The 13,833-nt window shown below is 35.9% G+C and overlaps 1 protein-coding gene across 1 annotated transcript; it reads left to right on the top strand.

The window, feature by feature from the left end:
* Window positions 1-3,813: 3,813 nt before the first annotated feature.
* LOC126718117 (protein ESSENTIAL FOR POTEXVIRUS ACCUMULATION 1-like) lies at window positions 3,814-13,553 on the top strand. Its single transcript, XM_050420193.1, has 11 exons — window positions 3,814-4,214; window positions 4,957-5,019; window positions 5,142-5,215; window positions 6,983-7,831; window positions 7,987-8,080; window positions 8,160-8,324; window positions 8,433-9,227; window positions 9,335-11,584; window positions 11,723-11,798; window positions 12,693-12,841; window positions 12,924-13,553. The coding sequence occupies exons 1-11, from the start codon at window positions 4,139-4,141 to the stop codon at window positions 13,259-13,261; spliced, it is 4,929 nt and encodes a 1,642-aa protein (XP_050276150.1). The 5' UTR covers window positions 3,814-4,138; the 3' UTR covers window positions 13,262-13,553.
* Window positions 13,554-13,833: the final 280 nt, after the last annotated feature.

The raw sequence follows: 13,833 nt of genomic DNA on the forward strand, positions 1-13,833 counted from the left end.
ACCCACTAATGTCTTCGGTTTTCCATGGTAAACCGATGGTCAACCACTGTCGTTGGTGTCTGCTGATTACCAATCACAATTTTTTTTTAATATAAAATATATATTCCATGGCATTTTTTGGGAGAATTTTCATAAATGTAGCCAAAGCATTTAAAAATAATTTCTTATATTTTCATTTGAAAACATTTTTCATCGAATCAAACACAGATCCATCCTCTAACATATATCTGACTGAACAACAAGATAAGCAATAGTAACTTTGGAATTGAAAAGTTACTTGATTAGTTGATTTGGTTGATTTATTTATTTACTTGATTAAGAAATTCTATTTTGTTGAGAACTGAATTGAAAATTTGTTGCAAATAAGGTGTCTACACCTTTTTAAAATTAAAAAAAAAAATAGTTGTATGTTTTAAAACTTCAAATCTAAGACAAAGTGGACTTTGAGAAATTGATTTTCTAACGGTTATTTACGAAGTACCAAGTCTTAAATTATTTAACTTTGAGGGAAAAAAAAAAAAAGAAAAAGAAAAAGAAAGGCTTACGAGTATGTGAATTGTGAAGGACTAGAATTTTAAAATTTAAAACTTTTACTTTTCTTGAGCACGACGAAATATTATTAACTCATTTGATGGCTTAAAGTTTGATCTTTTTTTTTTTCTATAAAAAGAAAATTTATTTTAGGGGTTTGTCATGTGCTGTAATTATATCATTGGACAAATACATAAGTTTTGAATGTGAATAATTATAAAAATTTCTTTATAAAAATAAATAAATAAATAAAACATCAACCACGCTCATTCAAAAATAGTGTGTGATAAGATTAGTTGTGAATTTTTTTTTTTTTTTTTTTTTTGAGAATACACACAAGGGAGAAGAAATGTGGTTTTAACATAAAGGAACATTACAAATTTCACTCAAAATACATTATACTTTTAAGGGAAGACTAATTGTGATTGATCTAAAATAAACCTATATATTTTGTCTATAAGCTTAAGCCAATGAGATTTTGACATGTAAATGATTAAAATTAATTCTCTTTGGGAACAATCATAATTTTTTTTTGAGAATATGGGAACAATCATAATTAATTACTACTACCTTCTAAAAAATATCAATTACTACTAATCATATGTGTTTAACCCCAGTTCTAATAATGTATGATTTGACTTAATGTTTTAATTTGGTGGTCCGATTTTTCATATGATGAGTCCCTTTAATCGTTAGGAGTTCTAATGATGTTTGAAATTAAGCTCTTATTCATCTAACAATCTAATTGACATTTATATCATTTGTTGTCAACATTACCATTCTACCCTTGAGCAATGAGCTGCTTACACACACACACATATATATATATATATATATATATTTTAAAGCAAAAATTTTATGTCTTAAAACATGAAATCTAAGACAAAGTGGACTTTGAGAAATTGATTTTTTGAGGTGGGTGTAGAAGGTCCAAGTCGTATATTGTTTGTTTGTTTTCTTTTAAGATTTAGCGCGTTAATTGGGAAGGATTGGATTTTTAAGATTTAGAAAATTTATTTTTTCTTATTAAAAAAAGGGTAAAATGCCCTTATACCCTGACATATGGCAAAATTAAACTCGTTACACCCGATTTTCAATAAATGACATTTCACCTTCAAATGATAAAAATAATTAACACCCGCACACTTTTTAAAAATTATTTTTTGGGACAAAGTGTCAATTATTTTAATCATTTAGATGGTGGAAAATGGAGCGTATGTCATTTATTTTGATCCTTTGGAGGTGGAGTGTTATTTATTCAAGAAAAACAAATTGAGGCAAAAATATCATTTTGGTTTCTACATTTTGTTACTTTCAATTTGACCTATACATTTTGGTAGCAGTTAATTTAGTCTTTATCGTTATTTCACTAACGAAAAATGCTTATGCGACGCACAAATGATTAAATGTTGATGTGTCTAAATTTTATTGGTCCATATCAATGATTAGATGGCAAAACATGTCACATTAGTATTTAAAAATATTTTTCTTTTTTACCATTTTTTTTTTGTTTTCTTTTAATTTTATTGGACAAAGTTGAAGTTGAATTGAGTGATGACAAAAACAAAGCTTTCAAATGGTAAAGTAGAGGCACATAGAAAGTGTTGTTGCTCCGAGTTGATGCTGGAGACTTCAATTCCAATGTTGAGCTCTCTCTCGCTGGTCCAGATTCCCCCAATTTGAGTTGTTTGGGTCTTTTTGTTTCGAAGGTGGTGGTTTTGCTTTATGGTGCTAGGTGTTGAAACGATGGTGGTTGGGTGGTGGACTGGTGGTAGATTTGGTTTTTACAATATTTTTGGTAGATTTATGGTATATTTATTAGAATTTGTTATTGTGATTAAAATTTATGATTTGTTGTTGAAGGTTTTATGAAATTAGTTATTGAGTGTTTGATTTGTTGTGTGTTTGGTTGCCATGAAAGAGAAAGAAAGAATTGCAAGTAAGCTTTTTATATTTTTTTTAATTGAGGAATTAATTTTTTGCTTCTTTTTTTCTAATTATTATTATTTTTTCTTTAAAATGTTGATGTGGTATATTTTAAATGTTAATCAAACATTTTTTAATTTTATTTTACTAGTCAGGTCAACTTTAAGTATGCCAATTGTGTAATTTGTGTGCTACATAAGAATTTTTATTAGTGATATAATGGTAATTACTAAATTGTTTGCAAGTTGAAAATAATATGATCCAAATTGACTGCTATCAAAATGTAGGAACTAAACTGAAAATGACCCAAAATATAGGGACCAAAATGATATTTTATTTTTTATTTTTTAAATCCTAAAAAGAGGAGTTTAATAAATATTGTTAACTTATACATTTGGAGGGTTTAAATATTGTTTATTTTAAGTGTTTGTTATTGTTATGTCATTGGTTCGATACATAACTTTCGAATGTTGATGATTAGAAAATTTTCTTTAAAAAAATTTTAAAATCTGAACAGCACATATACATGTGATAGGATTAGTTGTAATTTTTTTTTTTTTTTTTGATGGGAGGATTAGTTGTAATTTTTTTATTTGATGGGAAGGATTAGTTGTAATTGATCTCAAATAAAACTAAAAAATTAAATGAAAATCATAAAGTGTATTATAAGCATAAAATCACATTGTTTTGGTAGGTAGTGTTCAGATCTAAAGCTTCTATGTTTTTGTACAAGTAGATTAAAACTCTATTAGGTTTTATCATTAAATTGAGCCTATATAAGAATCCGATTAGAGATATATGTGGCGTCCAAGAGCAAAATATGGAGAAAGAGACTAGACGAACATTATCTTTGCTTTGGGCCGAGTTGACTCACATCAAAAATAGTCCAAGAGCCTTTCCCTTCACACAAGACTTTTTCCCCTGTCAAGTTTTTAAAAGATTTAAAAAATAAAAATAAAAATAAAAGTAACTTTATTTAGAATAATGCTAAAGATACAAATTTTTTTATAAATTTTTTTACAAATTGTTAATGTGTTGAATGATTATTAGTAGTTAAAAAAGTAAGATTAATGATGGATCTAAATGAAAACCAATAAGAAATTAGTCACATGAACATTTTGTAAAATTACGGTAAAATAATATGCGATGGTAGCATTATTATTTTTCTTAAAAGGGTTAAGTAAAAAATAATAATTATTATTATTTTTGAATTAAAAGGAAATTCTATTATCTCTATGCTATTTTTGAGTAAAAGGAAATTCTATATTAGATTTAGGAGAAGGGGGATATGAAATTGTGTATATTGTTGAATAAGCAAAGCAAGCTGTTGAAATCATATTTACTTGTTTAGTTGATTTGGCTGTTCTGACTACCACCCAAACCCTCTCCTCACCCTTTTCTTCTCTCTCTCTCTCTCTCTCTCTCTCTGTGCACAAGTGCTCTCTCTCTCTCTCTCTCAAATACTGATTTTCCAAACCCTAGAATCCCTGAAACTCCAAAAAATCCCCAATTTCACAACCACCTCTCTCTCTCTCTCTCTTTCTCTCTCTGTGTGTTCTCGGAGCTCTCTTTAATCCAGTGAGTGTGTGTGTTCGCTTTGCTTCTTTAGATCTTTCTCTCTCTCTCTATCTCTCTCGTTCTTGCTCAAGTTTCGCGACCCGACGACCGTTCGATTCCTGATATGGCGGAAGGCAAGCTCGATCTGCCAGACGATCTCCTCTCATCTAAGCCGTCCGATCACTCCTGGTCCGCCAAAGGTACTACCTACTACCACTACTACTTCACCATGCTCTTCTCGCTCTTTACTTCATTCTTTTGCTTTCAATGTTTATCGGTGTTTTTTTTTTTTTTTTTTTTTTTTTTTTTTTTCTCGATTTGCGTACGTATTTGATGGATTTGATAGATGCGGATTCGATGCGAGGTTTAGGGCTTTGTTGATCTGAAACCATCTCTTATTCCTTGTGTGCTCCACTATTTCATTTTCTGTTTTTTTTTTCAACCTCAGCTTCGTCAATTAGGGTTTCCTCCATTTTTTTTTCTGTTTATTGCTCAGACTTCAGATCAAAGCGCGAATTTTTTTTTTTTTTTTTGAATTTGGTTATTTGATTGATTTACTGTTTTTCAATTTCTGGTTTATGCGGGGGTTAGGAATTTGCGTGTATTGCATATAATTTCGTTTTGAAATTGTGTTTAAAGTAGTTTCTTTGTCACTTCGTTTCGGTTTAATTTAGTGGAATTGGCATTGATTTCGTGCTTGTGATTTGGGAATGTAGTTATTGATTTTTTTGCTTTCATATGTTTAGAGCTATGAAGATTTTGGTTCAGTGCCTGGAGTGTTTTTTTTAGTGCCCAATTCAGCTTTTTTTATCTTTCAGCGAAAGTTTTTTGTTAGTTATTTTCTCTCTATTGGATTGCTTGTATGCTGAACATGTTTGTTACATTGAAAATGAAAGCTTAACATTTATTTTTGTGCTTTAATCTATGTTCATACTGTGCCAGTGGAAGCTTCGGGTGGGAATGATGAGGATAAGGTGCTTATGGGGTTACTTGATGAGTCAAAAGGTACCGTTGTATTGTTTGATTCGTTTGATGTGAAATGATGAACTATTGAGGCCTATCCGTGTTTGTTGCTATTACTTGGTCTCTTGTTTTTGGTCTGATGTTTTTAATTTTCACTATTGCAGATCAATCAGCCTCAGAAAGCAGCATACCTCTATCTCCCCAGTGGCTTTATGCCAAACCGACTGAGCCTAAGATGGTATAACTTTAATCTGGCCTATTATAATATAATCTTGTTTTTACTTCAGTAACTCCTAGTTCTGGATTTAGGCTTTATGCTATATGCATGTATACCATATTTACCTGAACTTTTAAGGTGAAACTGAGAGGCGTACTTCACACAGCTGTAGTCCAAAGTGCATATATGCCTTACTCTTAGTTACCTGTTAATCATCAGATATTCTCCTAGGCATTAGAATATATTTGGCTTTATGGCTGTTCAAATAACAGAAATATGGACAATAAAGTAGCTGTCAACTTAGAGTTGCACAGGTAAAAGTCTCAAATTTAAGAGGCGTTCTTCAGTTTGGAGTATGCATCTCAGGGTATGTTGGCTGCAGCTTCCCTTTTGTATATCATATTTCAATTTCAAGTAACAGGAGAACGATGAAAATTAAGTGCAAATACTGTTGCACATTTTGTCTGATCTGTGAAAATTGATATTTTGTAAGTTCTGTAACTTTTGCCTACTATATTTATCATTGATGTTTTATCCTAATATTTATCTGTGAGAAGGTTGGGTTGACATGGTTTGGACGTGATTTGGAAGCTTGTGAACACATTTGTGTGAAAGAACTTTAATATTATCGTGCAAGTAAAAAGGCAAAGGGATGCCTCGAATGATATGGGTTGAAATTATAGGGAAAGACGTGGTCATGTGGTAAATGGGAAATGATGGAGGTGATAGGGAAGCCTTTTTTTTTTTTTTTTTTTTTTTTTGAGGATCAGTAACAAAAGAACTCCATTAATATAAAGAATACAAGAAAAGGGCTGAGGTCCAAGCACACAGGGATTATACAAAGGGCTCTCTAAGCGACCAAGTTTGGAACACTATTTTTCTTTGTCTCAAGTGGTCCATTTGGATGAAATACAATTTCCAGTCTTTTGAAGGGGTTAAATACCTGTTGCTTCAATTGAAGCATTTTTTCCCCTTAAATCACTTTTTGATTGGATTAAGAACATTGGGGATCTTAATTGTTCTTTCTTGTAGTTCCTAGATCTTTGTAATTTTAGGATTTAACTTTTAATTTGTTATCTCATGTACTCCCCATTTACGTCCGTTCTTGCACTTCTACCTGTTCTTTTAAAATAAACTTATAAAAATAATTAAACAGGGACATAGTATAGATAGAATTAGTGGTGAAAAAGGATCCATTTAGCCAACCCCAATTAGTTGAGATTAAGGCTTGAGTTCAGCTGATCTCCTACTCCATACAAATTTATGTCCAAAGAAGATAATGAGTAGTGTTTTATTCCTTACTTGGTATTGCTAAAATGGTTACTTTTAGAAAGCATATGATTTGTTTGATTTCTCTTCTGTGTCTAAACGTAGACCCTTATTTTGGTATAATAGCTAGGCTCTTAGCCCGTCCTTAAGTTGGTACCATGCCAGATGTTTGTGCCTTCTTTTCAATTGATTCTTGCCCTTATACCTCAGCTTTTCAATTCAAGTGGAGTCCGTGATCAGTGTTTAATGTAACAGAATACATTGTGTTTATATACTGATCCACTTGCCAGTCCTATTTCATGAATTTTAAAGCAACTTCAGCAATTTGATGATGGAATTTTTTATAACTTTTGAAATTTATTAGACAGCTGATTTTCAGTGTATATTTTATCTGCTCATTCATTTTATGATTTTTAGTATTTTCATCTTATGACAGTATGATAAGGTTCATTTGGAGATTCACAATTTGACATTCAGTCATAAGGAATTATATATTTAGTGTAATTTCATTGTTGACAGGAAATGCGTGGTCCAACTTCAGTGTCTCTTGGTAATCCTACTGATCCCAATCAAAAAGACAATTGGCGTCTGGATGGATCTGAGGACAAAAAGGATTGGAGGAGGACTGCTGCTGACAGTGAAATTAGCCGCCGCTGGCGTGAAGAGGAAAGAGAAACTGGCTTACTTGGTGGTAGAAGAGATCGTAGGAAGGCTGAGCGCCGTGTTGACAATGTCTCAATGAGAGAAACCGTCGAGAGTAGGGCATTGCCTACCTCGGATCGGTGGCATGATGGTCGTAATTCTGGGCATGAAACACGGCGTGATAGCAAATGGTCTTCTAGGTGGGGCCCTGAGGACAAAGATAAGGAATCCCGAACTGAGAAGAGGACAGATCTGGAGAAAGAAGATGCTCACAATGACAATCAATCTTTTGTGGGTAGCAACCGTTCAGTTTCTGAGCGTGACTCTGATTCTCGTGATAAATGGAGGCCACGCCATAGAATGGAGGTTCATTCTGGTGGTTCTAATGCCTACCGTGCTGCACCTGGATTTGGACTTGAGAGAGGACGAGTAGAGGGTTCAAACATGGGATTTACCCTTGGACGAGGGAGGTCAAATGTTGTTGGGAGAGGTTCATCTACTGGTCCCATTGGTGCTGCAGATAAAAGCGAAAGTGTCCCGGGGAGACCAAGCCACTCTGTTGATTCTTTTTGCTACCCAAGGGGAAAGCTTCTTGACATATATCGGAGGCAAAAGCTTGATCCATCTTTTACAATTATGCCAGACGATATGGAGGAGTTAGCCCCCATTACTGAAGTAGGCTTTATAGAACCATTGGCTTTTGTTGCTCCTGATGCTGAACAGGAGGTAATGATGGAATTCCTGTATTTAATTTTCTTGTTCTTCTGGTGCCATTTTTTTTTATAAGTGATGTCAATTTTGTGTAATAACAAAACTATTCTTTTTCGTATAATTTTCTAAAGTCTTTTGCGCCTTGTAATTGGGTCATGTGATGCTAACAGGCCATCCTTGGTGATATACGGAGGGGAAAGATCACTAGCAGCGGGATGGTGTACAGTTTGTATAGAAAGGGGAGATCAACTGAAAATGTTACAGGTATTCTCAGCTCAAATGCTATGCTTTTAATTTCTGCTTGTATTCTTGGTCTAAATCTTTAAAAACATTCATTGTATAGGTGTTGAAGACTTAGACTCCACTGAGCAAAATCAGGGTATCCTACTCCCAGCTTCCAATGATGAGGCTGCTGATACTTCACAAGAAGCTGCAACTGATGATGTATATCAAGCTGACGATGATGGTACCTTGTGGAAATATGGTTCCAAGAGGAATGCGGTAGATGGTGAGTTACTGTTTAACTTAGCATTTGGAGCTCATATTTTGAACCACTTTATACAACTTTACTAGTTAATTCTATTTCTTAAAGATTCTAAACGTTCTTCATTTACAGAAAAATATATTAAAGAAGCAGAAGATAATGTTATTGGAGCAATCAATGGGTTGGAAGATGGATTAGCCCCAATAATTTCAGAAAGTAATGGTGTCTGTGGTGCCACAGAGATTGATGGTGCTCAGCATAGTGCTTCTCAGATGAATATTGGTGAAAAATGGCAGATGGCGGATTCTGATTTTGCCAAGCATGTTCAGTTTGATGGCATTGAGTTTTCCACTTCATTTGACCTAAGATCCAAACTTCCCGATGATTCAAATTCTCTCTTTGTTGTGCCCTCTCCTGAGCAGAATCAAAGTAGAAACAGTCAGGCAAATGACTTGGATAGGGTAGCCCCACCAGAGGAGTTAAGTTTGTACTACGTTGACCCTCAAGGGGTGACCCAGGGACCATTTGTTGGGGCTGACATCATTTTATGGTTTGAACAAGGTTTCTTTGGGACAGACTTGCCAGTCCGCTTGGCAGATGCTCCTGAAGGAACACCTTTCCAAGAACTGGGTAAGGTATTGCCTTACCTGAGAGCCAAAGACGGATATGACAATAGCACTGAACCAAACTCTAAGCTAGAACATTGTGGTGCCTTTGAGGAACAGTTGGACACTAGTTTACCTGCTTCTGCTTCTGTTATGGAAATTAATTCATCATCAGTAAATGACCTGTGCCCGACATCGACTGAGTTTAACAGCCTTTCAGCTCAGCATGTTCAGTCAAGAGTATCTGAGCCTGAAGTTTCATTACAACTGCCACATTCTGAGGGTCAACAAAGCTTCCATAAGCTCATTACACAAGATGAAGGTTTATTTCCTATTATTAATGTTTCCTTTTTTAAAAAAAAAAAAAAAATTGGGTCTGTTTCCTTTCCAATCTTACTAATGAATGATTTTCGTTTTTCCTCCCTTCAGAAATTGTGTTTCCTGGAAGACCTGCAGACAAGGGTTATTCTATTGCAAAATCTTCTGGGAGCAGTCGTCATTCTACAGACAATCCTATCAGCCACCCTTCTCTTCCAAATGAATTGACAGAACCTGGTGTACCAATTCAGAATGATAATAAGTTGCACCCCTTTGGCTTGCTTTGGTCTGAGCTTGAAGGTCATACAAAACAAGCAAAGTCATCCGCTCCATCCACCATGGGAAGGGCTGCTCCATTTGGTGCTATGGGTGATCCAGCTCTTGCTGCAGAGACATGGTCTGATGTTTATAGGAAAAATGCTCATGTTGACCCCAACTTGTATCAAGATGCCATGGCTGCTCGCCATTTGTCACTCATGGAACAGGAATCCAACCATTTTGATTTAGCAGAGCAGCTTATGGCACAACAATTTCAGCAGCAGCAGCAGCAGCAGCAGCAACTCCAACAACGATCTATGTTGTCTCCTCATGCACACATAAATGAATCAGTTTTAGAACATGTGCCTACTCAGACTCTTTTACACCAACAGTTGGCCAATCGTTCTGCTCCAGATTTGGATCATCTGTTGACACTTCAGCTGCAACAGCAGCGGCAAATTCAGTTCCAACAACAACAACATCAATTGCATCAACAGCAGCAGTTTCATCAACAGCAAAAGCTTTTGCAGGAGCAAAAGATTTTGCAGGAACAAAAGCTTTTGCAGGAGCAAAAGCTTTTGCAGGAGCAACAGCAATCTCAAGTCCGGCAGGTGCTTCTTGAACAGTTGTTTCGAAGTCAAATGCATGATCCTGGCCTTGGGCAGTCACATGTTGATCCTCTCAGAGCCAATCATCAGGCTGTATTAGAGCAGCTTCTTCTACAAGAAATGCAACAACGGTCTCATCATCCTTCAAGGCATAATGAACCATCTTTAGAGCAGATTATGCAAGCTAAATTTGGTCATATGCCACAACAAGATCATCAGAGAGATTTATATGAGCTTATATCACGTGCACAGCATGGACACCAGTCATTGGAGCAACAGCTTCTTCAACAAGACCAGCTGCAGGCCAGGCAGCTGTCAATGGGATTGAGGCAGCGGACTAATATTGAAGGAGAAAGGCATATTGGTTCTATGTGGCCAGCAGATGAATCTGATCAGTTTCTCAGGACTCATGCTGGTCCTCACCGAACTCACTCTTCAGGGTTTGGCCCAATGGATGTTTATCAGCGACAACAGAGGCCATCCCATGAGGAGCAGCTGAATCAACTTGAAAGGAATCTTTCATTTCAGGAGCGGCTTCGGCAAGGTCTTTATGACCCTAGCTCACTGCCATTTGAGCGGTCAGTTTCTATGCCTACTGGTGCTCCAGGGATGAATCTGGATGTTCTAGCTATGGCTCGTGCTCATGGTTTGGATATGCAGGAATCAAGTGCACGTATGCAATCTGCTGGTCAAGTGGGTACATTTTCATCTGGCATCCACCCTCATAATCCCCATCATCCTTTGATTCCCAACCAATTTCATGGCCCTCAATTGGATGCAATTGAGGGCCGTTGGCCTGAGAACAATGAGCAGCTAGAGAATGACTGGATGGAATCCCGGGTTCAACAATTGCATATCAATCCAGAACGTCAGAAAAGGGAGTCAGAAGTTAAAATGACTTCTAGAGATCCAACTTTATGGATGTCAGAAGGGTTTAATGATGAGAAGTCAAAACAATTGTTGATGGAATTGCTCCATCAGAAATCAGGTCATCAATCTACTGAGCCATTGGAGGTGGGTAAGGAAACAAGGGCACCATCTGGCCTTTATTCTGGGTTAAGCTCCTCAGATCACCCATTCACTCTTCGTCTAGACCGAGAAGCAGGTCTGGATAACACTTTTGCAGTGGGTTCTTATGGTTCTAGTTCATGCGAACCATTACAGGATGAGCGGGCCACCAGTTTGGAGAGCAATGAAATAATGCCGTTTAGATCTGATTCTGGATCATTGGTTGAGGGAGAATTGCGCTTGGCAGGCATCAATGAGACTGGTCAGGCAATTTATACAAACTCTAACATGATCGGCAAGTCGATTATGAGCAATGAGTTCTCTGAGGCTGAGGGGAGGAAGCATGGGTCTAGAAGTGAGGGTGTGATGAAGGGTCCAGCTTTTGAGATTCAGGAAGGCTTGGTTGAGCAAGCTGGGTTGGCTGCTCTAGACCGTGGGGAAATTTTGATTAATGCCCTTAGCAGGCAGTCATCAATTGGCTCTGCAAGTAAGTTCTTTCTTAATTATTTCTTTGTATACCCTGCGTTATGGTCATATTAGAGTGATTATAGTTTATATATTTTTCCTGAATTTGCTATGATCATATTGATAATGGTTTTTTTTTTTTGTCCGAATTTGCTCTCAGGTGGGAAAACAGGATTCTACAGTGACAAAATTGGTAATTCATTTGTGGAGGAGGTTTCCAAAGTTTCTAAAGAGCGGTAAGTTTCCTTTTGTATAATACACCTAACTTTTCAAGAAAACCTCATTTAATGCATTCTCTTTCATTTAAAAAGATATTAGTTTCTACTTATCAAAAAAAAAGAAAAAAAGATATTAGTCTCTAAAACTACTCTCCTTAGTTAGGGTTTGGCTTACCTTCAGTACTTTTTTAATTGGAGGTCTCCTTTTGTTTTAAATACACAATAGCAAGTGGTAGTAGGCTTTAATCTCCACATTTTATTTAGTTAGTGAGTTATGTGACAGTTTTTCATTAAAATAAAAGGAAATTCCAGTTAACAAAGTACTGGAGGTAAGCCAAACCCTCTTAGTTTAAACTCTAGTGAAAAAGGGTTTTTGACTTTTAAAGTACAGTAAAGGGTAAGTTAGGAAAGTTATTAATATTATGTTCATTGATTTTTCAATGAGGATCATATTTTGGGGTTATCCCAAAATGGGATGGAAGACCAACAATATGGGACAGTGTGAGCATGATTTTGCAATTTATTGGAAAAAAAAAAAAAGCAAAAACACACACACACAAACACACACACACACACACACATGCTTGTAAGCTGTATTCCACGAGCTGTACTAAGAACCTGGACAGTCTTTGAGAACTTTTCTTTAATACTAGTTATATATCACTCTTTTAGAGTAGGAAGATGATGGGGTCAGTAAATTTGTTGGCAGACCTCAGTGAGGGTGGTCAAACTAACCCCATTAGGTTCTCATTATCTGTCTTTTGCTTGCTGGTTTTTATTTTTCATGTTTTATACTTTTCTTGTTCTTAATCATGCAAGATGAGACAGTGATGTTATTATTCCACAGTTTAATTCTGAAGTATTGCTTTATTATCGTATCATGCATTGCTTAGTTTGACCTCCTTTTGCCAGGGTGCCTGTTCCATTAAAAGGGCAAGACAATAATATTTTGCTGAGACGTCCTCCTGTCCCCCACCCATCGTCATCACAGGAAGGATTGTCTGAGCTGGTCTCAGATCAAGTTGCGAGAGGGAAAATTTCTTCTAGTGGTGCTTCTGATGGTATTGACATCTCAAATCCTCGTACACTTTTCTTCTCCTGGTTAAAGTAATTAATAATATGCTTATATTTCTAAATTTTCAGGGGGAAGACGAGAACCTGGGGTGAATTTATTAAGCCAAGGTTCGGACATCATGGCATCTGGCAAGAAAGACATGCGTTTCCGGCGTACTTCATCTTTTGGTGATGCTGATGTTTCAGATGCATCATTTATAGATATGCTGAAGAGTAATGCAAAGAAAAGTGCACCGGCAGAGACTAATTCAACAACAGGATTTTCAGAGATCACAGATGGAGCACAAGGGGGACGAGGTGGCAAAAAGAAAGGTAAAAAAGGAAGGCAAATTGATCCTGCTCTTCTTGGTTTCAAAGTCACTAGCAATCGCATAATGATGGGTGAAATTCAACGCATAGAGGACTAGCCCTTTTGATTTGAATTTTCTTTTTCTATATGTTCATTCCTTAAAAAGTTGTATAGGTTCAAAGCCCTTGGTGTAAAGCGTCTAAAATTCGTTAATTTTTTCCCCGTGCAATGATGATACGGCAGAGGCCAAAATGCATTTTTACAGAGTTTACAGCATCATGACAATTTTGTACAGACTAACAAGGTCCATAAGGAAAGTATTCAGGTTATATAGATTTGTATATTTTGAGAAAGAATGTAGTTGCAGTTGGTTTTGACACTATAATCTTTAGAAGTGGCAGTTTTCTTCACCTCTCTGTGCTCACTTGATGTGTTATGGTTCGTAGCATAATGGTTTCCTAAGTTTAGGTCCACTGGTAAAATATTTTTGGGAACGTTTTTATTATTTTTGGGGTGTTTTAGACGGTTGAAAAATGTGGTCAATCTTAAATGATTGTCACTTAAATGATTTTTGTTAAGAAAAATAGTTTCTTTGAGGTTGAAAGAGAATAGAACCGCCTTCTTTATTAAACCCACAATCCTCCTTTAATCTCGACCCCCCCTCTCAAAAGCTTCAAAGTGATTAAAATG

The sequence above is a fragment of the Quercus robur genome, chromosome 3, assembly GCF_932294415.1.
Source record: "Quercus robur chromosome 3, dhQueRobu3.1, whole genome shotgun sequence".
Classification (NCBI taxonomy): domain Eukaryota; kingdom Viridiplantae; phylum Streptophyta; class Magnoliopsida; order Fagales; family Fagaceae; genus Quercus; species Quercus robur.